The sequence below is a fragment of the Achroia grisella genome, unplaced genomic scaffold (assembly GCF_030625045.1).
Source record: "Achroia grisella isolate CSIRO2021 unplaced genomic scaffold, CSIRO_AGI_Agris_v1 utg487, whole genome shotgun sequence".
NCBI classification, from domain to species: domain Eukaryota; kingdom Metazoa; phylum Arthropoda; class Insecta; order Lepidoptera; family Pyralidae; genus Achroia; species Achroia grisella.
In genome coordinates this window covers 4,652,663-4,678,756 of record NW_026712891.1, presented here as the reverse complement: position 1 = coordinate 4,678,756, position 26,094 = coordinate 4,652,663, and the positions used below count along the sequence as shown (strand labels likewise).

General features: G+C 35.1%; 1 protein-coding gene across 2 annotated transcripts in view; it reads left to right on the top strand.

Moving 5' to 3' along the window:
* The window catches only part of LOC131846047 (kinesin-like protein KIF13B), a 154,891-nt gene that overhangs the window by 125,330 nt on the left and 3,467 nt on the right, over nucleotides 1-26,094 (top strand). Inside the window, exons 8-34 of one of the 2 annotated variants that reach the window (XM_059195262.1) lie at nucleotides 4,138-4,317; nucleotides 4,569-4,668; nucleotides 4,925-5,073; nucleotides 5,664-5,904; nucleotides 6,123-6,266; nucleotides 6,809-6,919; nucleotides 7,169-7,392; nucleotides 7,958-8,119; nucleotides 8,418-8,579; nucleotides 9,142-9,258; nucleotides 9,660-9,912; nucleotides 10,375-10,571; nucleotides 10,753-10,913; nucleotides 11,110-11,224; nucleotides 11,499-11,600; nucleotides 12,070-12,175; nucleotides 12,610-12,801; nucleotides 13,359-13,503; nucleotides 13,969-14,117; nucleotides 14,562-14,707; nucleotides 18,576-18,759; nucleotides 21,410-21,475; nucleotides 23,208-23,341; nucleotides 23,763-23,889; nucleotides 24,204-24,656; nucleotides 25,102-25,256; nucleotides 25,762-25,924. In XM_059195262.1, coding sequence (XP_059051245.1) covers nucleotides 4,138-4,317; nucleotides 4,569-4,668; nucleotides 4,925-5,073; nucleotides 5,664-5,904; nucleotides 6,123-6,266; nucleotides 6,809-6,919; nucleotides 7,169-7,392; nucleotides 7,958-8,119; nucleotides 8,418-8,579; nucleotides 9,142-9,258; nucleotides 9,660-9,912; nucleotides 10,375-10,571; nucleotides 10,753-10,913; nucleotides 11,110-11,224; nucleotides 11,499-11,600; nucleotides 12,070-12,175; nucleotides 12,610-12,801; nucleotides 13,359-13,503; nucleotides 13,969-14,117; nucleotides 14,562-14,707; nucleotides 18,576-18,759; nucleotides 21,410-21,475; nucleotides 23,208-23,341; nucleotides 23,763-23,889; nucleotides 24,204-24,656; nucleotides 25,102-25,256; nucleotides 25,762-25,924 — 4,438 coding nt within the window. The remainder of the gene's footprint in view (nucleotides 1-4,137; nucleotides 4,318-4,568; nucleotides 4,669-4,924; nucleotides 5,074-5,663; nucleotides 5,905-6,122; nucleotides 6,267-6,808; nucleotides 6,920-7,168; nucleotides 7,393-7,957; nucleotides 8,120-8,417; nucleotides 8,580-9,141; nucleotides 9,259-9,659; nucleotides 9,913-10,374; nucleotides 10,572-10,752; nucleotides 10,914-11,109; nucleotides 11,225-11,498; nucleotides 11,601-12,069; nucleotides 12,176-12,609; nucleotides 12,802-13,358; nucleotides 13,504-13,968; nucleotides 14,118-14,561; nucleotides 14,708-18,575; nucleotides 18,760-21,409; nucleotides 21,476-23,207; nucleotides 23,342-23,762; nucleotides 23,890-24,203; nucleotides 24,657-25,101; nucleotides 25,257-25,761; nucleotides 25,925-26,094) is intronic. The other variant, XM_059195263.1, reaches the window with a different exon arrangement.

Here is a 26,094-nt window from a genome sequence, read left to right as displayed (position 1 = left end):
GCGGCGCGTCATCCCAATCACACTTCAATAACCATAATTGTTTCACAAGTAACTTTGCGTATAAAACCACAGGTCCCAAAAAACCCATTAGATCCCATAACCTAGCTACGCATGACAATATAGCGCGCTTAGTGCACTGCTCATTAGGCGGGTTTATTTGAATGCGAAATAAATCTGTGCGGGGCGACCAAGATAAACCTAAAACTTTATGGGTGTCAGTTTCATCAAACTCCTTAAGCGCCGCGAGTCTATGAGAAATAGGAATTGAGTTAAGAACTATTTGCGAATTACTTGTCCACTTAACTAAATCGAAACCAGCTGTTTTAAAAAATGCGATCATCTCAGTGGACAATTTTACCCTTCTTCCTCTGAGTCGACTGAATGGACTACGTCGTCCATGTATAACCCTAATTCTAAAACATCCCTAGCATGCGGGAAGGAGTCTCCAACATCCTCAGCGAGCTGTTTAATTGTACGCAATGCGTGAAACGGACTAGATTTAACACCAAAGCAAACACGATTAAATTGATAGGTAACAATGGGATCGGTGGGTGAAAAACGATACAATAGTCGTTGAAATTTACGGTCCTCTTCACGAACCTCTATGCACAAAAACATTTGTCGCACGTCTGCGGACAGTGCGACCGCGAATAACCGAAAATTAATTATTATATCAAAAAGATTACCCTGTAAATTTTCGCCACAAAACAAAATATCATTTAATGAAATGGAACTAGTAGTTTTCGCGCTAGCGTCTAAAACAATTCTTAATTTAGTGGTCGTCTTATCCTCACGAACCACTCCATGATGCGGTATAACGTATGAAAGCGATTTATCTTCACACGCCGACGTAGGTGCGGGTGAGATGTACCCCTTATCTATATAATCGAGAATGACATCGTCATAAGCTAATTTAAATGCGGGTGAAGCAATTAATTTTCGTTCCAAACATAAAAATCGTTTTTTAGCCAACTGATAAGAATCGCCCAGTGTGGACGGATCCTTACAAAATGGTAAAGCCACAATATACCTACCACTGATCGGGTCGCGTTTTGTAGTACTACTATAATATTTTTCGCACGCGTTATCTTCTGGACTTTTAATAGGAGGTACGTATATCTCCTCTAAATCCCAAAATCTTTTAATTAAATTGTCCAGAGAATTGGATACTATAGCACAACACGTCGTTACAGTGTTGTTACAAAAAGTAGCAGGCGCGGGTCCTACAACAATATATCCCAACGTGGTTTCCCAAGCATAGGGAGAACCTAACTGACCTTCAATTTTATTTGTAAGCAATAAATGATGAAACAATGATGCGCCCAATAACATGTCGATGTCACCTGGACAGCTATACGTGTCATCAGCCAATGGTAACACGTCAAAATCAGACAACTTGCACCTATCTACAGTCATATTAGGCAAACGTTCCGTAATCCTATCCACTACCAATGCATCTAACTCGTACGAAATATTCCAATTAAATCGGGAGTGTATTTTAATATTTACTAATGTGTCGACAGCCTTATTCGTACCGCCGATACCTTTTACTAATAAATTTGTCTTGCGTCGGTTACATAAACCCAATTTTTCACATGTACTATTAGTAATAAAATTACTTTGCGAAGCGTTATCTAATAAACAGCGAACCAAACATTCCCTACCATAAACATCGTAAACAATAACTCGTGCGGTCGCCAACAAAATAGTATTGTGAGTGGTTTTGTTAACTAGTTGTGTACTGCATAACGCAATGTCCGCGGCCGTCGCGTTACTAGTATTCGCTATCTGTGAGTTATAATGTGATGCGCGCGGTGCATCAGTGAGACGCGGCGGCGCGTACGGCGAGAGAGGCGCGGGCGGCGCGGCAGGGGCGAGCGGCGCGAGTGGCGCGGCGGCGGGTGCGGCGGGCGACCGGTCGCGGCCGTTTTGTGCATACGGCCTGCCGGTGTTACTAACGAAATGCAACATCGAATGATGTTTTCTATTACACACCTTACAATTAATACCAGAATTACAATTTGCTATTTTATGTTTACTACTCAAACAATTTAGACAGTAACTATGACCTCTAACAAATAAATATCGATCGTATGGGGACATATTACAAAAAGCGGCACATTTATACAAATTATCATGTGGCACTGACGAATTGCATAAAGAACAAAACTGTTTGACCATATTATTATTGTTTACATTCGCCCGTGTACACTGTGTTGTACTAGAATACGTGTGTGTCTGTTTAGTTATTCTGGGAACGACACGTTCGGACTTATTTTGATGTAATTTTACAAAAGGAGTTCTGTGCAATATTTTAATTTGTTCACGTAAAAATGTAACTAAGCTATCGAAACTGGGTATCACAGAACCGCGGTATTCCATATCGAACAAACGAACTATATCTGGGTCTAAACGTTTTAATGCGAGGTATAAAAATACAAATTCTGCTAAATTATCCAATTTTAGGTTTTTTAAGGCCGCAACAGATGATGCGAACTTATCAACGAATGATTCTAGACTTTCAGCGGTTGTACTAGACATAGGTTTTAAGTTAAAAATATTATCCAAATAAGTTGTTGCTTGAAACTGCAGATCTTCATATCTATTAACCAATGTCTCGTAAATAATACTATAATTGGATGCGCACGGAGTTAAGCCTGCGCATACAGACCTAGCCTGCCCCGTGAGTTTACCTAACAGATAATGCAATTTTTCCAAATCAGTAAGTGAGTCGTTATTATGTACTGCTGACAAGAAAGTAGAATGAAATAAATTCCAAACTGTCACATCTCCTGAAAATTCAGGAATTTGGAGGGCTGGTAATTTTGGTCTAGAACTCTTAATCGGCTCAGATGCTGATATATTAGGTTTAGAATCGTGTGACAGATTCAACTTTGTAATCTGTCTTTTTATATAACAATACAAATCTTCAAATGCCAGCCAAGCTTGATGGCTGGGCTGATGATTAGGTTTCAACCTTGTTTCTATAGCGTTTATAGATTCCAACGTACTTAAATAGTCGTTCCGTATAGAATCCAACGATTCAACTTTCGATAAAAACAATTCAATAGAAACATCGTCAACTAAATTTTTTGCAGAATTATAAATACTTTGAACCCGCTCGAAATAAGCTGACCTTCTTGAGATCAAATTGTTTAATTTAATTTCTAAGTCGGATAACGACATTTTGCTATAATTACTATATACCTACTATTAAAATTAACAAATGCGTAACAAAATTCGAGATTGTTCTATTGTAATACAAGTAGTAGTTTTATAACTACCTACAACTAATACGCGATAATTGAACTATTCATAAATGCATACGTAACAAACTGATGCGAAATGGAATAACTCGAAGTGATTTTATGATGGCTATAACGCGGTATGCGTGAAGTACCTACCTATTATGCTTATTTGAATTATACTACTAATTGCGGGGTGCAGCAGAAAGAACCAAATGGCTATATAATATATATATATATATATATATATATATATATATATATATATATATATATATATATATATATATTGTCCAAAATACTAATTTTAATGCGGATGAAAAAACTATGATAGCCACCGTTCAACGATCTCCGAATGACTACGTGCGCGACAGCCCGAGTCTCGCCGATCGGGCTCGAGCGAAACATCTCTGTCCTTTTCAGATTCCTTGCCAAGGAAAGAGATAGATGTGGAGAGGACGTTAGGAAAGGAAAATAGGTATACAGGCGCAAACACAGAGAATTGTTAGAATAAGTCGTTTATTGGAACATATTTTTTCTGTTGACATTATATTATAGGGAATTCGAATTATTATGATTATTTTAATTATTCTTAAATTTATAAATTTAATATTAATCTAAATTTGCGTGTTCATTATGTTGCTGAATATGGAACTGTATATATATATTACTATTTCCTAATTCCTTATATTTTTTTTTTTATTACTCTGATGCTGTTGGCCGCAACTGGCATTTACAGTTTTAGCGGCTGAAGGCCTGCTTCCGCCTGTTGTATACGACTTTAATCTGAGGGCACCGCTAGGGGTTCAAACCTAGGCTCAGGACTCCCTTATTTTGATTTCTGTTTAAATTGGACCCGGGATCGATTAAAAAAAGATATGATGAATTCCAGGTTGCCACAGTGTCACCAGCGGCAGACAACTATGAGGAAACTTTGTCGACGCTTAGATACGCAGACCGAGCGAAACGTATCGTCAACCACGCAGTCGTGAACGAGGATCCCAACGCGCGCATCATTCGGGAACTGCGTCAAGAAGTCGAGGCGCTCAAGGAAATGCTTAAGCATGCCACCGTAAGTACAAGTTGATAGATCATCAGTCTATCAAATTTTGTTCAAATACAATTTCGTTTCCTTATGGATGCTATAACGTAGGCGCTGGAAACAATTTTTATGTGCATATATTTTTTGACATATTTATGGTAGTTATTTAATTTTACTTTTGTTTTTTTTGTGTGAAATTGCAAAATCTAACAGAATGGTTTGACACTTTCTTCTGGATCTGCTTTAAACATTTTGGTCAATTGGTTTATATTATTTTTCAGGGTTCACCTGTCGGAGAAGATGTACATGAACAGTTAGCACAAAGCGAGCATTTAATGAAAGAAATGTCCAGAACATGGGAAGAGAAACTAGTTGAAACCGGTACATCTTCTTCTATTATTCTTATCAACCTAATTGAAATACCTTTTTTTATTTTTTCCAGAAATTAATCTTAAAAGCTTATGTTATTATTTCTATTAAATATACCCATGAATTTATTCCACCATCTTCTTACATCTAAATGTCATATTACTATGATCTATAGTCTATAGTTATGTCCAATATCATTCTCTTAACATGTCATACCTAATATTGTTTTGCTTCATATTGTACATAAGTATTTATTATATATTTTTAGGGAGAATACAAAGCGAACGACAGCACGCCTTGGAGAAAATGGGAATAAGCGTGCAAGCGAGTGGTATCAAAGTGGAGAAAAACAAATATTACTTAGTCAACTTGAACGCCGATCCTTCACTCAATGAACTACTAGTGTATTATTTAAAGGTAATTAGTATTCTAAATTAGTAGTACAATACTCTAGGACTACACTAGGTCTCTGTAAACAATTTGCGCTACTGTCACCCTAGTTGAATGATTCTCAGGATAACAAATCATCGTTTTCGCATACATGAGAAAGAACGAGACAGAAACGTGTTTATATTTATCATGCATGTAACTCTTATCTATATATTTTGACATTCTCGAAGATAGACTATTAAAATTTACCTTCTAGAAATCAAGGACTTAATTTAGGCCACTTCAAGTACACACATACAAAAATGTATGTCAATATGAGTAAATTTCTGTCTTTATTTGTTGATTCTACTACTAGGAATAAACTATGATTAGTTCAACAGGGTGGGCCTATGCCGCCTGTGTCGCGAGAATGCTAACGCAATCTCGCGGCTACCGCAATGACACTCATATACTGTTTTTAATGAGTAAGAATCTCACACAACCCCTCGGCACCCCGCTGACGGAGAAATGGTCCTTTGAATAAATTCCACAATATAAAAAAAAGAATTAATATACTACCTCTTCATATAGTAAATGATTGTTTCAATGTTAACAATTTATATATTACCAACCTTCAGGATCGGACTTTGGTTGGAGCAGACAGTTCAGCCGATATCCAGCTATCAGGACTCGGGATTCAGCGGGAGCATGGCTTGCTACTGGTCGAAGGCGGCGGTCTCTACATGGAGCCACTGGGTGCAGCGAGGTGCTTCGTGAATGGAACACCAGTCGTCTCGAGAGTCAGGCTCGGCCACGCTGACAGGATACTTTGGGGAAACCATCATTTCTTCAGGGTGAATTGTCCAAAGGCAGCTGCTGGTAAGATTTTGATTAATTCATTGAAATACATCTTGAATAAGATCGAAACATTCAAGAATTAAATGTGCATAGATAGACAGCAATATTATTGAATAGATGAATATTATTTTGTTTAATTCTGTTACAATTAGCATACCGTAAAAAATAATAATGTACATTTGGAAACAAGACATTTTGTAGTAGTTAAATATTTTTAATAAACCCGTAAATTGTTACAGCGGCGGCATCGGAGCCTCAGACGCCTGCGCAGCCGATCGACTATAACTTTGCACGCGATGAGATAATGCTCAATGAGTTGAGTAATGATCCTATACAAACTGCCATATCACGCTTAGAAAAACAGCACGAAGAGGACAAACAAGGTATATATCGTTATTTGCTATTTTATTAAAATGCATAATAAAATATATTTGTTTATACTGTCCTGTAGTAATTTTCTCAAGTTTGATGTAATTTTTTTAAAACAATTACTCATTTATCTAAATATATGTAAGAAATTTAAACCGATATGATATTGAAACTTAAGTAAAGAGAATTTTCTTCTTAAAGCCCCATAACTCACTCACTAGAACCTGCAATATCTATGGTAATTCAATAATTAATATCAGAAACTAAAATATTTTTCTGATTATCTGGTTGGATGGCGGTTTTCTACCGTGCATTTTATCAGGAACTATTTGCCACGCACAATGGTATTAAACTATGTTACGATATTGGAATCTTAAAAAAAAAATAGCATATTCCAACACGCTAAAGGCCGGCAATACACTTGTTATGTGTTGTGGGTGCTCATGGTGCTCATGGGCAGCGGTATTCACTTACCATCAGATGAGCAGCAAGCTTGTTATTTGTTATTTAAAAATTATATTACAATAAAAAAAATATTACGCATTACCATTTTCAGTTGCATTAGAAAAACAGCGGCAAGAGTACGAGAGGCAGTTCCAACAGCTCAGGAATATCCTGTCACCATCTACACCATATCCACCGTACTCTTACGATCCCTTGAAATTGGGTGAGTTCTAATAATATCAAATCTTATTGAGTTTCTTTTCATTCATAGATCACGATCATAACACTATCATTATCATGATAAAACTAAAGTAATAGATAGTTTCAATTACAATTGTCGTTTATGTCCCTACATTAAATATGTACAATTATGAAATGTTTATAAACAGGAAAGTAGGAATCTCTGTAAGTCGATTGAAATTTAAAAATGCGAATGACTACATTGTTTGATATTGTACTTATGTGTATGCAGGGAAAATGTCAGCATGTACACCAACGACGGCAGCTCGTGTTGAACGCTGGGCAGCTGAACGGGACGATACCTTCAAAAGGTCGCTAGGCCGCCTCAAAGCTGATATCCTTCGCGCCAACGCACTCGTGCAAGAGGCTAACTTTCTGGCGGAGGAGATGCGACGCAATACGCGCTTCAGTGTCACTCTTCAGATACCGCCACAGAACCTAAGCCCCAATAGAAAGGTAAACCAACTCACCATACATTTTCTATCATCAATATAATATTATAAAAGCAAAAGTGTGTCTGTCAGTTTATTACCTTTTATATGTCTAAACGACTGAACAAATGTTAAAAAGATTTTGCATGAAAATTGATTGAGTCATGAGGACGGACGAATCTTTAATTTCAAAAAACAATTTGGAAAAGGGTGAAATAGGGGATAAAAATGTGCGTACATGAAGTTTTGGAGTACAGTTTCTCATAATTAAAATGATTTGTAAACAATTATTATATTGCTAGATGGTCTTGTATTTTCTGTACATTTTATGCGTTGTTTGTATAATTATAAATATTGAATTGCTGTAAAGAAGTATATTATACACTAGTTCTATCTTACAATGATGGCGGTGTCAATCGGTTAACAATATTTGCGTTTATCTGTGAGAAAAATGAAATTAATACTTTCATCTTTATAATATTATATTATAAGTTGTTTTGATTTTATATATAAAGGCGGATTTGTTCCCTATTTGTATGCTATAGTATAAATTAATTTAAGGATTATATATAACTATGTCTGTTTGTCAGCGCGGTGCATTCGTATCGGAGCCGGCCATCATGGTACGACGGCCAGGCCGCGGCGGCCAGGTGTGGTCCATGGAGAAGCTCGACAACAAGCTGGTTGACATGCGCGACATGTACGATGACTGGCGCCGCACACGCACGCCAGGCGACGACGAAGACCCAGAGGTAACTAGCTAACTAACGAGAATATAAACAGACACTAAACCTAAAAAAAATGGCGGGTGAATCCGAAAATAGATTTTCTATTTAATGTATATATTTTAATTTTAAACTTTCGTGTTTAATATACATTATTTAAATTATTAACCGGGTCTTTTAATATACATTATTTAAATTATTAACCGGGTCTTAAATGAGAGGTACCTTTATTTGCCATAAAATTATTCGTGTTAAGACCCGGTTAATAATTTAAATAGTATATATTTTATACGTTGTTCTACAGTAATTGAATATGTTTTCTCAGGAACCCAGCGAAAAAGCTCTGGATCCCTTCTATGAGTCCCAGGAGAATCACAACTTGATCGGCGTGGCCAACGTATTCCTGGAAGCACTCTTCCATGATGTCACACTGGATTATCACACGCCTATCATTAGTCAACAGGGAGAAGTCGCTGGACGATTGCAGGTCAGTCACAATTATTATTATTTTACCACTGTATCTTCCATTCAAAGAAATAAGGGACGAAAATACCCAATTAAGACCATAAATAAAAATGTAGATAATAAAGGAAATCGTCGGAAAAGGAAGGAAATTGTCGTGTCGTGTCCTTTTTTTCTGGACGTTCCAGAAGAAAGGACACGGCACGACATGTTATCCTTCACATTGGTAACATATGAGGGGTCTCTTATGGATAATAATAGAATGGTGTACCCGCCAACGCTAGCGGGACACTAGTGGAGGATGATAAGATGAGCATGAGGTCAAGTCAATTAGCCCATCGTAGGAAATTCACCATGAATTTATCACGCTGGTATCCAGGGGGAACCATGTGGAGGTCAACGTGATATGGCACATTGGGGGTTATTAGTCCACATTACTAACAATCCCCTTCCACCAATATATGAGGGTTCACCACAGGTGTCCATAATGGTGTGATGTCTGTGGTGGTGTTTTTATAATAGGGTCATGTATTTCATATATAATATTGCTGTCAGTTAAATAAAAAGAAGTTGTATTTATATTTCAGGTGGAGCTTAGTCGTGTGGGTGGACAATTTCCTCAAGACAGAATTTGCGAAGCCGCTTCGGACAGCTCGGGAGATATGAGAGACGATGATGATCCTGCAGATCCAACCTCACAACAGGTTTGTTTAGAAATCGTGTTCTCACTTACATGCTTCTCTTATATTCTAAATGCAAAGAGACATTAGTATAGCGGTGTTGTTTGTAAGATATTGCTATTAGCGATAAGCCCATTATTAATTTTTTAATAGCGGAATTAACAGTTTAGATAGGAAACATTCCCTTTATGACTTCTAAGTACATTAGGTAAAATATGGGTGTGACATATTTATTTGATGATGTCTTTGACTGTTTTATTTAAGATTTTAGTCCCGAAGGTTTAATTTTTTATATTTAATATTTTTATGATAACGTCTAAAATTATATGTCGTTAATCTAGTCAGCTTGCTTGCCATTGCAAAGTAAACCATTTACCTAGTTGCGATAAGGTCTAAAGTCGTGTCGTCGTGGTGTGATGGTGCAGGTGGGCGTGCGCGTGGTGATCAAGCAGGCGACGGGCCTGCCGCCGTCGCTGTCGCACTTCGTGTTCTGCCAGTACTCGGTGTGGGGCGGCGGCGAGCCGGTGGTGGTCCCGCCGCACGTGGCCGCCGACACGCCCCCGCCCGCGCCCGTGCCGCCGCTGTCGCCGCGACACCAGCCGCAGGTCACCTTCCGGTTCGACCACCGACACGACTTCACGGTGCCCCTCACGGAGGAGTTCATCGAACATTGTGCCGGTTAGTATGCGTCGATTTAATTTATTCGTAAGCGATTTTTTTTTCGGTCTATTCTAATGCTGTTGGCCGTAGCTGGCTTATACAGCTGCACCGGATGATAGACGGCGACTGCAAACGACACTCCAAACCCACGTAAGGACTTATGGAGAGGCTGAAGGCCCGCTCATGGCTGACCTCGGCTCAGGTCGTCGTTGAATTGGACGAAGGATCGATCAGAAGGGAAAATTTTTGAAATTATTATTTAAAATGGAAGAAAAATGTCGCCAACGCCATCTATCTATCAACGCCACTATTATTATTACAGTGCCGCTCACAGACGAATTAATTGAACATTGTGCCTGGTTTCTGATTTCAAGTATGTGTAGTACAAATTATACAATTTATATAAAATAAGTTGCAAATCTCCTACTATTTATGTATATACTGCTATGGTAAAATTTTGACGGTATTTTCCGTCTACAGAGGGCGCGCTGTCTATCGAAGTGTGGGGCCATCGATCGGCCGGGTTCAGCCGCGCGCGCGGCAACTGGGAGGTGGAGCAGCAACAGCTGGCGAAGGCTCGCTCGCTGGCCGACCGCTGGGCCGAGCTCACGCGCAAGATACAGCTCTGGGTCGAGATACACGAACTCAACGACCAGGGCGAGTACGCACCCGTCGAGGTAAAATCCTTATTAAGTATAATAAATAATAATTAGTTTTCAATGACTAAAGATGTATTTTATGTCTAATCTTCGAATATATTTAATATTGTCTATTTTTACACGATTCCTATAGACGGCTCTGGCTTAGTATATAGTTACTGTCCGATGTGTGGTTACGGTAGGTATCCGTTTGTGTCAGGTGTTACAACGCAACGACATGGTAACTGGCGGCGTGTACCAGCTGCGCCAGGGACAGCAGCGGCGGCTGGCGGTGCGCGTGCGGCCCGCACACAACTCCGGCACGCTGCCCATCATATGCCAGCACATCGTCAGCGTCGAGGTCGGCTCCGTCACTGTCAGGTGAATACAATAGGACTATATTCATAGGGCCAGCAGCTGCGGCTGGCGCTTGTGATAATAATTTTTGTTTCTTATCTTTTATTTGATATGTTTTACACATTATAAATCGACAAAGTAGATGAATATATAGTATACAGACAATAAAAAAGTATTATAAATATTATGCACATTTATAAAATATCTCTTTTGTTATTAGGTCGCGACTGCAAAAACCGTTAGATTCATATCAAGAAGAAGACTTAGCTGTTTTGCGCGAAAGGTGGAGCGATGCGCTTGCACGCAGGCGGCAGCATTTACATGCTCAGTTACAGGTATTCATCATCAGCATCACCGTCATTGCAATCATTCTATGTTGGTTTGTTCAACGATATATATCTTTATCTAATTGGAACGACAAACAAGCTAACCTAATGGTAAGCCAATAGCTTGTTAGTTATCTCTAGTTACTCTCTATAATTATGAAAGTTTAAATGTTATTATGTTTTATTAACCTATTTTTAAATAACACTTGTTCTACTTAAGTTATATTTGTTGCTATCCATCTTTGTGAGGAGAAATAAATAAAAAATATTTTTATTTCTTCAGAAACTAGTGAACATGTCGCCGTCAATGAAGAGTGAACGTGATATGGAGAGGGAGCAGTCCCTCGTCGAGCAATGGGTCTCCCTAACTGAGGAGAGAAATGCCGTATGTTTCTTATTCTTATTATTTAATACTTTACTTTTACAACTTGGGATTATTGCTATAACTACTATGATATGATAAATAAAAGACTGGTCCATTGCGAGTTGGACTCGATAGAACGAGGAACAAAGCGAATATTATGTAACAAATACACAATATTCGCTTATCTGGCAGGTATGTAACAAATGCATACCTACCATATAAGTAAATTTAGTCTTTGAGATGTTCTAGTTAGTTATAAAAACGGTGTTAGTAAGAAACATTATTCCATATTTATGTAAACTGTAATGGAAATCTAGGCATGTTTATAATAATTATAATCTACAATTATATCCTTTAAACAAGTTTCTTTCACCTAATTACAATATTGACTCTGGTGACCTTATTCACATACTGTAAAACATAAACATACAGTTAAACTGTCAGAGGTATACTATATTTGCACAATTACATAATTAAGATTATTCTATAGGTGCTAGTACCAAGTCCAGGCAGTCCCATCCCAGGCGCACCGGCTGCCTGGAATCCGCCGGCCGGTATGGAGCAGCATATACCGGTGCTCTTCCTAGACCTAAACGGTAAGTTCATGAATAATAATATTTAATTCCTCGTATTACTTATCGAATATTAGTTGGTACGAAAATTGTATGCAGCGACTAATTATTTCGCTGAGAACAAATGTTCTTGAGGTCGATCATTAACTTGATGCACCTTATCAAAACAGATACACAGCAGTCCATTGTATAATATTCTCGTACAACCATAAACCGTAAGAGATGGAGACAAATTGCGCTCTAACACCAAGGAGGACAACCCTCGAACAAACCCATGGCCATGCCAACCTCGCGGTTATACTGGCCATTATATAAGCGTGTATCTCTCTTGAATCCCTAAAAATTAGTTCAATGGTAGAATGGTCGCCTGCCACCAAGGAGGACAATGAATATAACACATCTGATAGACCAATTGATAATTTTGATTTCAAACGATAAGAAATGCGTTTTTTTCACAGCTGATGACCTAACAACACACCCATCTGGCGAAGAGGTGACAGTGGCTGGATTGCATTCCATCTTACCCAAAGAGCATGGGAACAAGTTCTACGAGCTACAAATACTGCACCATCACGAGAAGGATGTATCAGCTATCGTATCATGGGACTCATCCATACACGACTCACAGTACCTAAACCGGATGACAGAAGGTATAAATATATCAATTTTCTCAAATGTTTTCTAAATTAATATTATTATTTTACTAGTTCTTCTCTACAGTAATAAAGATCGTTTTTTTTTTATTTTTGAAATTAAATTAGGTAATAAATTGAATGACCTCATGCATAGTGTTACTTAGATAAGGGAGAAACGTCATGCCTTTTACAGAACTTATAATCCTAGATCCTTGGTGATTGTCATCCATTCATAACTAAGTTTTTTCGTACTCTGTAATTTCAGAAAGAATTGACTAATAAGGATGGCTACTATAGATGATGATAGATAAAGTCTTCACAGCCTCATAATTAAAGAAAATATAGAAAGGAAGATATAAAAGTACAGTATAGAAGTATACTTTTACATATTCTTTTCTATATTATTATATTATACTATTATTATAGTAAATTACAAGGGAGATTTATTATTAAAAAAATTTAAGGCAACTTTACAGCGCATTAAAATAAGTGCAATCTTTGTGTTTTCTTTCTTTTTGTTTGTGTTGTCTTATATTTTTTGTGAAATTTGTATAATTTTATATTTTTTCCAGCCAACGAACGCGTGTACCTGATATTGAAGGTAACGGTGAGGCTTTCACACCCCGCCCCCATGGATCTCATACTTAGGAAACGATTAGGATTAAACATTTACAAACGACAGAGCTTCACTGACAGGATACGGAAGAAAATTGTAAGGTATGTATGATATTAGTAACTTTTTATAACTATATTTTGTTTTTGTTTAAGAATAAATAATTATCCCTTTTTGTTTAATACTAGCTCACCTACATTTTCATTTTCCTCGTTTTTGCAATATTTTTTCAATATAACTCCGCTGTTATATGTAGTAGTGTATGTTTTTTATCGTCTATGCCGTTAGGGCTATCAATATCAATAGGAATTTTCAAAATGAGATCGTACTAGATTATTCCAAATATCCAAACTCACAAATTTTTCCTCTTTATAATATTAGTATAGCTATACACATATTTTATAAAATGTTAAGTATTCCCTGCAATCCAGTGACTGTTTATTATCCATGAGACTCGAACAAATTAATGGTAAGGAAATTTGTGTTCAAGCAAAATCCATTACACATAGGTTTATCTTAGTTTAAGGAAGAAAGAATATTAATTCTAATAATGTTGTCTGTAATAATAGGACTGACCAATTGACACAAACTGGTGTGACGTACGAAGTGGTATCGAACATTCCCAAGGCTTCGGAGGAATTGGAAGAGAGGGAGAGTCTGGCGCAAATCGCCGCCACCGGGGAGGAGGCTAGTGCTGCTGACGGGGAGACATATATTGGTATGTTTTATAATTATTAACTAATCAGTCAATTGTAAATTAGTAATAATAATAGTTAATTTTAAAGTAATATAATAGTTAATTAGTATAAAACAAATGTCAAGTTTTCTATATTTGAACATTCCCTTTCGAAATAAAGATTAGAAGTCCTAATTTGTTATAAAATACAAATAGTATTATACAAATAGTATCGAATTGTAAATAGAATTAAACTGTAACTAAAGTATATTGTTGAGTGTACGCGTTACTGAGAAGCCATGTGGCATACTATCAAATAAACTTACTAATGTAGTACAATCACACCATCTGTATACCACTACCTACTACTACAGCAAAACAACTGAATTAAGTAGCGACACTTCGTCACATCATATATAATGCTACAGTGGTCAGGTGATATCCATCGCGCTACATTATTAACATAATTTTACACTTGTCTTACAGAAAAGTACACTCGAGGCGTCAGCGCGGTGGAGAGTATCCTTACTTTGGACCGGCTGCGGCAGAGCGTCGCCGTTAAGGAGTTGGAGCAGGCGCGTGGGCAACCCATCACTATGCGGAAGACTGCCTCCGTACCCAACTTCTCACAGGTACACCATCGTTACACTAACATAGCAACACTGTCATCGTATTGTTTTTGGGGTTATTACATTATCATATATATAAGGTTAATTTTATGAAGCAATTAATGCACTTAAATAGTAAATACTATTTATTAATATTTTACAATAGCTTATATACCTAAAATATATATGGTAATGTAAATTGTGACATAAATGTATACCACGTCTACTTTATAGTTTCTCTTCTAATACTGTTCGTTTTATTTTGCTCCATGGTAAATAACGTGCAAATTCTGTTTAATAATTTGTGTAATGAGAATAAACTTTGGTTCATAACAATTAATGAACTTCAACTATCTACTACTAATATATCTTTTGTACATTTTTAACATTGTGTGTGTATGATACAACATAATTTACAGATCAGTACTTCTAATTTACTAATACAGTTAAAAATAATATTCCTTTATTTACTGATAATAAAATAATAATAATTATACAAAGGTTTATATCTTCTATTAAGTACTAAATGATAGTTGTATAAATTCACTTAAGTAGTACAGCTACATAGGGGTCTATGCACACGGCGCAGACAATGTTTTACTATTTAATATCTGCAGAAATACTTACAAATACATATTGTTACATACTGTATAATAACCATTTTTGTATAGTATTTACATAAATGTTTATATAAAGTAATGTCGTATATGGTATACAATAACTTAGTGTAATAGCTTTATACGTAGATAATTTTGTCTGCGCGGTGTGCGCTAAGAAGCACCAATTTATAATCTGTTTTTTATACTCTGTATATTTGTTAAACAATCTTGGCATATACTTCTAAATTTTTATTGTTTAAATTTGTGAAAAATCATACGGTGACATGGACTCAAATTTTACAAATATATGTATTTAAAAATAAAACATACAAAATAATATTACGTAATATTACTGCGATGCCAAGACTGTTTATATTATATGCGGAGGGTAAATAACTGATTGAACACATATTATTATTAGGATGCTTCTAATCCACAAAACTAACCAGTAGTAATAACAACTGCATAGTTAAATAAAGATATAAATGCAACAAGCTAATCGATGTCGCCACTAACCTTATTAGATCACTTGTTAAATTAGAGAATACGCTACATTGTACATAAACATTACGTGCCGTCCAGGTACCCACTAAAGCTTTAGAATACTAATACAAAACGTTATATCATTTGTTATTCAGTATGAACATATACGCTTATCTATGTTAAAATAATTTTACGTATCCAGTGAAGTGGTTTTAAGGTAGAAAAAATCCGGTGTTGTGCGAGAATAAGAGAATAAGGTATTTCATATTTTATTCCGAACAATATAGTTTTGATATTTGATAAAACGTAAACAGTTCTATTATATATAAATTTGAGTATAGGCTTTTAAATATCTTAGTTCACGGGAATGGCATGGTATGAGGGTTATAAGTTATAATACGGTACTGTTCATGTCTATGGGACGAATATCACTTTCAGTCAGATGTGCCAGTCAACTTATTTATAGCTGTATGAAAAGTACAATATTGTTGCAGCTTACTGTTTTTATTAAGGAACATTGAAGGATTGAAATGATGATTCAATTTATATTTATCATTAATAAATATTATATTATTAATATAATCAACATAATTATGAATTAATAGGCTTTTTGGGGTATAAAACCTAAACACTTCTGATATGGGATAGTTATTATTGTAGAAAGAGAAATAGACGCAATTTTTCTTTGAAATTTCAGCGTCGCGTTGATACGCGTCGCCTCCAGTCTCTTATGTCTGAAGTAGCAAAACGGGTAAGCGAAAATGAAAAGAAACTGTTGCAAATATAGTTAACACGAATAATAGCCACCGCCTGTGCAGTCTTCAAATTCACTTAACTGAAACAAGATGCGAGCCAGTTGCCAATGGAAACCGTAAGCGCTGAGTTATTCTGTTATCAACAGCCCAGTTAAATTAATCAATTGTTTACCTTAAAACATGTTATAAACGGAAATTCATCATTAAATTAATGTAATCATTAAATGCTATCAAATTATCTGAAAGACATCCTAGAAAATTAAGGAATACACTAGATATACATATTAGTTACTAACTCAAAGCAATAGAATAATGGAATGGAAAATTTGTTGTCTTAAAATGACAATGGAAAAGTTTGTTGTCGTATTAAACTGCGGAATCCACGTTACGGGTTGGGCAGAATTCTTATTTGTCTCCCATTGTCATGCAATTTTTCTAAAGGTCTTCCAGTGAACCTATGTCTATTTGGCTTGTAATTTCAATAGGTATAGCTATGTGATGAAATATTAACTATATTCGAAGTTGGATATGTGTAGCGCTACATGTTTTTAGTAAAACCTTTCGAAATATCTTTGCAACACAAATAACAGGATCCATATGGAATTTGTCCTTGTACTAATAAAAAAATCGGGATCAACGTAGAAAAAATTTTTCAAGCGAATCATACGAAATCTCCAACCATGAGTAATTCACGAGTAAAAGCTTACTATTTCTATTGGCGACTTAAAATAGCTTAAATGTACCTAAAATACGGACGCGCTTTACAAATTGGAGTGCGTTAAATAGGTGTTATAATACTCTCGAGAACTTGCAAATGTGAATACTGAATAGCAAATGTGACGTCACGTCGTTGTCGCCAAGCTATGTTGTCGCTTGCTAATATGTGTATTGCGCTACGCACGCCGCGCAGCTGTCGCAGGCGCTCGAGAACGCGGCCAAGAATGGAACCAACGTGAGTCTACGCATGGCAGTTCTAAGAACACACCTTTAACACTATTCAACTTCTAAAATTTTTATTTTGTATGGGTTTTATATCGGTACAGACTAGCTTTTTGGTAAAGAATAGTAATTTATTTTAAATTAATTTGAATTCTTATAAAGTAAAATTTTCATTTTATTTTGTAAAATGTTATAAATATAATGTAACTATCAATTCTTCAGTTTGTTTTTTTATACTCTTAATATAATGGGTTTGTGATCCCATGACTTTAATTGTGATTTATCTCTGTATTGATATAAAACACTCAATATGTAAACTGTTGAAGAAATTACATTTTGGATTTATTTTTTATTTATTTATTTTATTTTTTAAACTGTTAATCAAAATTGTTGTTAATTTACGTTATGATTATGAAGTTATTAGTCTTAAGTAATTTTAGGTTTATTTTTGTTACAATTAATTAGTTTCGGAGTTGTTGTTTTAGTTACGTTCCATTATTATTGTTATCTTGTACTGTGTTTTCTAAGTTTGATTTTTTTTATCTTCTCTTTTTTATTCCTCCATGCGACGAGGTTCTTATATTACGAGGTCATATACTTCTTTATTTAAGTTATTATATACTATTTTTCTTATTACAATGAAATTAAGTTTTATTTAGGGTAGGCAGACAGAAAGTTAGCACTCTGCTAACGACCTCTTTTTTATTAATTGGGTTCAATTTTAAGAACTAAAATAGTAAAGCCCTTTTCTGTAACGTGTGCAATATAAATAAAATGTCTTGACAAGCACGTAGAGAGAATTGAATGTCACATATCTCTTACTATTGAGTCCACTTACAGTGTCTATCTGCATAACCTACTATACTATAAATGAAAACATTTTTTTTATACTATGATGTTGGCAAACCAGCACACGGTCCATCTACGGTTAACGGTTATCGTAACCTACGAACGCCTGAAACACCAGCGGTGTCTGTTGTCCACCACCCATGTCCGTTGTTGACAATCTATAGTTACATTAAAATAATCAACCTATTAGGGTCATCTGTGGCATTTTACAGTTAATTAAAACAAACAAACAATAAGAAAATTAAAAGTAATAACTGTAATTTTCAGATTATGCGACTGGACTCATCTTACGAGTCTCTGGCGAGTCTCGCTGGGGGCCGCTCGGGTAGCGTGGCGGATCTCGCAGACGAAACACCACGCCGTACTGCGCACTCGGTGCATCGACATTCTTACGCGGCGCCCGCGCACAACGACCCGGATATACCAACTCCTACCAAACCGTTTGGACTCGGTGAGTTTTACTGGTTAATATGTATCATATACTGGTTTATAGGTAGTTATTAGGGCACAATAATGGTCTGTAATGACATTTGTTAGTTATTTTATACGACATTTTGTATAGACTCAGAAAATATTAGGTATATTTTTGCTTATATGACAATCTATTTGGTATTTGTCCTAATAATAAAGTTTTTATACAGACAGAAAGTTTGGGAAATAATGTGTTTATGTATTTATAAATTACAGTTTGTAAAATACTCCTATAAAATAAAATTAGGTGAGTGAAAGATTTTTCACGTGCGTTTATGGATTGCCCTGACCATTCTTCTTAAGGAACTGGTTTCGATGTATTAATAATTGGATATATGTATTATAATTATGACAAACTTCTTATTTTACAGCATTAAGAGAGTAAACACACTCCTATGTCCAAATACATTCATTTTCTTATTTCTTTCATTCATACGAATCATACACGTCATGCGTACAATGTTAAATTATCGATACAAAAAAGCACATGCATAAAATAGTGATTATTATAAATTTTGAGAAATAAAATTTTAATTTTATGTATAAAGTATTTGAAGATGGTAATTAGAAAAAATATTAGTGCACTTAAGTAGTTTTTACGTAACAAAATTACGGGCATATTAGAGAGTTTGTACAGAGATATGATCACTGCACGATGATTAGGCCGTAGTTATAGTATTTTGTACTAACTTACACGTATTTACTGGGCGTCTACACAAGTATACGAGGTATATAATAAAATATATAAACAAGTAGGGTTTCATTATAAATATTCATAACAAAACATCCACTATCCATTTCTTCACCGTTACGTTTTGTTTCAACTAGCTTTGTGGCAATGCTATAGCTGAACCGATATCTATATCTTATCTGTCTAACCCATTTTTCTTCTATTAATATCACTCTTTTATATTTTAATACTAAATAACAATATTATTATATTTTGAAGAATTTACGTATTATTCTTTGAGATTTTTTTTTATTTGAATGGAATTCCTGCATGATCTTTCTTATTATATCTTTTATGTAACGCTTGCGAACCCTTTTGGCATCGATATTAAATTAAATTAAATTAATTTAATCGAATGTTCTATAACACAATATTCAACACTAAAATATACGTCCATTCATTATAGAAAACGTCTCAAAGAATTATAAATTTATTTCCCAAAAAAAAAATAACCCGGCGTAAACTAACGTTGTATTTTCTGTATCTTCACCCCCCGCTACCATCAGGCTCGTTTCTATCAGGTAAACAGCGACAACAATATGGTCTTGACTCGGAATGGCAATGTATGGCGAAATTATTAGACGAATGTTCATGCAACATACCGTGATATATAGAATGTGTTGTTATCATTGTATTGAAATTTTTTGTATGTTACTCATTGATTGGCTGTAAATATTAAATCACACAACTATCTATTGGCTACTATTTGAAAATTGTAATAAATCTATTCACGGTTAAATGTCTTCTAAATTGTTTTGAATAATAGAGACAAAATTAGACCCTATGTATTGGCTATTAGAAGATAAAATTAACTGCAAGCCTCGCATCAAGCTAGCTTCTGTCGTTGTGTTAAGTATTTGTTGGTTTGCGTGTCTATTTCATTTGCATGATCCGAGCATGACCTTATTATTCTTCCCTCTCCCTCCCTCTTCGTCAATCTGCTGTGGATTTAAGAGGCAAACAGTTGCTTTTGGACTAGAATTCAAGTGTAACATTGCTTCCAATGTGTTTCATAGATAATAAAGAAGTAAATAATTCAAGACATGAATAACCTAGAATAATTCGAAAATGTAGCAGGTTAAAAGTAATAGTAAATATTTAAAATTTATGATATAAAAACTTGCAAAACAGTCTTGTCTGTATGTAGTTATCAACTGTAGATATAGACGAACAAACAGAATAGTAGGCTATGTGTGTGTGCTAGGTACAGATGCATGTAAAAATGTAGTAAATTGCAAAATATATTTGAAAATAAAATTACATCAAATAGTATCGTAACGAAAGCATGGAATATAGATATTTAATGTAAGTAAATTGTATTGTGACGTAGGTAAATAATATGGGTGTATTTTGTAATATGATATGATTGAGTATTAGTATTAACATTGTATGTATGTTTGTTATATTTTTAAAGTTTTCAGGGCAAGAGAATGAGAAATAATCAAGATGTTTTACTTTGGACTGTAAAATTATGTCCTTCGAGTGTAATAATAACTATAAATCGGGTTTTTGTTGCAAAATATGACGTTTGAAGTGTTTGAAGCTGACTGTGATCTTGTTTAGTCAAACAACAGTTTATTTCGTACAGTATAGACGTAATATTTTGTGATTAAAATTTTATAGCAGTAACGTTTTCATTCGAAACAAATTTTAATAGTATGAATTTAATTTTTTTTTTCGAGTTTAGTTAGCTAATACGAGGATAAATTAATATTTTTTCTAATATAATATAAATAAAACTATATTATATGTTTAAGATCTGAATTATATGTCTTCTTCTGTTTATGAAGATTATGCAAATCGTCGTAAGAACTGTATTAGATGTACAAGTATACCAGTTGTTTTTTTAATGATGTTACACATTTTATATTGACAAAGGTATAATATATTTTTATTGCAGCGCGGCCAACGTTCCTAAACTTGAATCTGAACCTCAACTCACTGCGACTGCAGACACCAAACAAGTGTACGTTCAGATAATAGTAGAATCACTAGTTTGGCTTGTTATGACAATTTTTTTATCATTCGAGTTTGTTTTTTTTATTGTACGTTCCGTTCTATGTGAATTGTTGTATTAGAGACTCTGTTGTCTCGAGTTGATGAACTATTAAAGAATTTAATTTATTACATAATTATTGTTAATCTATAAAAAGACTACCTACCTATTTCTGGTATATATATATAATGATGCACTATATTCTTGAGCTCTTTTGCTCACTATAAGCGAGCATTACCTAAATGTTATCACATATCTATAACTCAAATAACTTTTGTAATAAATACGTAACATCGTTGTGACATAGACTATAAATAGAAATTTGTAATAGTTTCATAATATAGTAATCGTAAATGTAATAGCTTATCACGTCTTACTTATACCTTGCTACTTTCATGCAATTTATTAGCAGAAGATTATTCACTCGGGCAAGAAAGGGATATTCTTATAGTTTATAGTTTGATGAGAGTACTAAATTTGTCACAGAGACAAATGTCAGTCTCGTGTGTACCTACTGTTTTTATATAACATATGCATGTAGTTATTTATATAATTGGTGTATATGTATAACACATACAACAATTATATAAATAAGTTGATATCATTAAATACTACAATTTACAATGAACGGACTATAGGCACAGTCGTTAAATTGTTTAATTTGTTAGTTACGCTGACATTTTGTTTTTATTTGCAACATCTTGGAGACTCTTTAAATGGAATTGGCATGACATTATTGTATACTATTATCAAGCATGAGATTGTCACTGAAAGTTCTAAAGTGATTTGTTTTTATAAAGATTGATACGGCTGTTTTATGTTTTATTTTGTAATTCATAAGTAGGTACCAGGTTGGAGTTGTACATGTAGTGTGCTATTTTTTTACGGGTAGTGCTATGAGTGCTTATAAATTTAAGATATATATATTTGATCCAGGACGTAAGATTATAGTAAGTAAATATTTTATCGTGATCAAATAAGTTTATCAACGTATACCCGTGGCAATTTATAGAGCACCGCGCACTAAGCAATATAGATGCAGTTAGGTTACAATAATCTCAATATTGAGCTGCCGATTGTAAGAAAGAAACGACTAGATTCCTCGCTCGCTGTCTTATAAAATGTTAACGCTTAAAAGTTCGGTCACTAACATACGGGCAGTCACGTTACTAATGAATTCCGATTGGCGTATTAGGTGATTACGCCCGCCCTTTTTTTTGTAGATGAGCGGCGTATAAACCAAATACTCCAATCAGAGCGAGTGTCGTATGCAACCTGACGGGTGATTGAGCGTCTTTGATCTCCCTTTATTGTAGTGCGCGGGTTTCATGTCTTAATTATCGATTCGATAGGTGTACACTGCCGCGTGCGCGGAGCGTTTCGAAAATATTTCGCACGGCTATTTTTTTGTCTCTACAAAATGAAAATTTTCTTAACTATTTTTTTATATTTTCATCTCTATAATTATAATAAATCAATGGTTTATTATGAAAATATTAATCGTTTTAAAATTGCATATTTACTTTTTATTTTTAAATTACTACTTAAAATTTCTCTTAATCCCATGTATTTAGAAAAACATCACTTTATAATTAATTTGTACTTATACAGATATGAATTGTATAATTTTATGTCCGATATATATTATATGTATATTCGATATTGGAACTTATATGTTGATATCATAAATGTTATATTACAGCCTCCCCAGCGAGTGGTAAGCTCGGCCTTCGTATGACAACGCTGCATGAAGAGCCAGGCCGGAGGAACGACGATGATTCCCATTCTGAGCCCGAATCTGCACCTGCAGATGAACTGACTACACCGCGATCACATGTATGTATAATATAATAAATAGGTTATAATAGAGACGTGTAGAGATGTAAGAAATCTTTGGCTTAATCAAGCTCCAGTCAAAGTTGGGTGAAATGAGTAATTGATAACTATATATTATTATTTTTGGAACGGTAATTACTTATTCATATCTCTTGTGTAGTATATTATCTTTAGTTGAGAATTACATAAATTCTGAAGATAAAATCATGTTTAAATGTTTATGATTTGTGGTTATTCATTCCATGGAATACACCTTAGAAGAAATGATTTTGATTGGTCAATTAAATATTAGGCTAAAATATTATTAAATTAACTATGAATAGTAGATATTAAATTATTATTTATATGTTTCCTAATAGTAACAATTAAATCGCATGGTTTAAAAAAATGATCTTAATAATAGGTGTACCATTATTTTCAGCGTACCCGTAGTCGAGCAACGTCTCGAGGTTTTCTGCCAACTTCAAAGACGTTGGACTCGTTACACGAGCTAGCCTGCGAACGGGTGCCCAATAAAAACTCGCCCTCTATATCATCCAGTGGTTATGGTGAGACAAATATATTTTTTTGCAATATCAGAATATAATTAATTAATTACTTATATTTTTATATGACATTAATTGTAATGCCTCTTTCGAGATATAAGACTGATACAGTCGTTATAAATTTTTAAAGAATATTACTTTCCGACGAATTTGTCTATAGAATGTCGTTTATATACATTTTGTATATGGTAATGGACATTTTTTTCTAATACTTACAAGCATTTGTAAAGAATATACGCGTCTATACAAAATTTATTATTAGGAGAATTATGTTTCATGAGCTCATATTTTCAATAACCAATGATTCATTTTTATAGGGTCCCAAGCAGTGTCGTCTACAAACCTCACCAACGACGATACGCTCTCAATCCGAAGCATGTCAGTCGATGACACTCCAGACTTCGATAAAGCCGTCGACTACACGCAGCTGAGCAGAACAAAAAACTCCATGGCAGGATTAAGGAACGAGATCACCGAACTCCGGAACGACATATCTGAACTGAAGAACGAGATAGTCGAATCTAAAAACGAGTTGGAAGATACGACATACGAGAAGGCGAAAACTCCAGTACTCACACCCGGCTCAAGGAACAGGATTAATCCGTTTTTAAGGGACTGTGAAGAGGCCGTGGAAGCCAGTGAACATAAGGAGCAGATGTTGGACCCGCTTGGGGCAATTCCGGTTGAGAGCCACACAGTCATGTCTAGTCAGAATAAGAATGTCGAGACTGTGCAACTTAATGGGGATACCGTGCACGACACTTCTTTTGGTAAGCAGTTTTATATGACCTTGGTTGTATAATGCCGCTTTTCGTTGGTCAAGGGTTGGCAATAAATATATGACCTTAAGTATATTTTTGTACAAATTGGTACAAAATAGAATTATATAAGATACCTAGTAGGCCCTAGTATAAGGTACATTTGATTTAAACTATGTAGTGTATATAGTGTTCTATATATTGATTATATGTAATATAGATATATAAATGGACCCACAATAGAAAATAAAGACAATATTTACTATGATTATATTGGCATTTGAGAATTGATGGCATAATTCTGCTCGCCATGCCAATAAGTGTTTATCACTTTTCGACGGCTTTAAAAGCATTTGAAATCAAATTCAATATGCATTTAATTTAAAAAATTTTTACTTTCCTAGCATGTCATAGCGTGCGAGCTTAAAAAAGTAAATAACATTATATTATATACCAGCCGAGGCCGAAGTCGAGTCAGTAAGCTCTGAACACTCGAGCCATGAACAGTCGAGCGCGGAACGTAGCCGCGAGACTTCCTCGTTGGGTGAAAGCGACTCTGCCTCCACCGGACCTGACAATACTGTCGTCAAGACACAGCTACCCGCAGGAAAAGTGAGTTGGTTTATTTTCTACTACCTGGGTCTTAGTCTACCAGCACCTTGGACTGTGATCCTTGTTTCCCATCTCCTTGACTTATAATTTATATACAGTTAGAAGTTGTTTATTATACTAGAAAACTACCAAGATCGACAACATATTTTACGTACTAGCATTAAATAAAAAGTAAATAAATGTCTACATTCTTAGACGCGCGAAATTGTGAGTGATTTCCATTTTACTATTTCTTGTATTCACTCTTTCGCGCGTGATTTCCATTTTTTCTTTTAAAGTTTTATTTTTTATTCCACTTTTTATTTTTCAATTTGAAGATATTTATTAATAATGATATAATTATGTCTTTGGTCCAGAGAAGGAAGTCCGCCATTTTGCACTCTTTCGCGCGTTTGTAATAATTAATTAATTGTTATAAAAAGGCGCTAGAAGCGTTTTGTTCCCGTGTGAAAGCCGATTCGCGCGTGAAAGAGCATACGTGTAAAGGCAGCTAATGTGTGATTAGGTGGTTCGTCGGCGTGCGGGCGGCAGTAGTGCACGAGCTGCGGCACGATCATCGTTTCCTTCAGCGCGTCCTCGCTCAGCCACCGAAGCTCAGTTGCACGATCAATCAGCCTCTCGCCAGCTGCGGGATACGCCCGCATCTTCCAGCGAGCGGATCGGAGATGGTAACTAGTATTTTTCTCCCAGTCCATCTGTGAAGTCCCAAAATTTTATACTTACATTCATTTTTATCACAAAGCCTTTAACCATTACTTGTCGTTAATCTTTACGTAAATATGGAAGTATTATTATTCTTATTTGTGTTAATATGCATAGAAAATATACAAGTTTTACC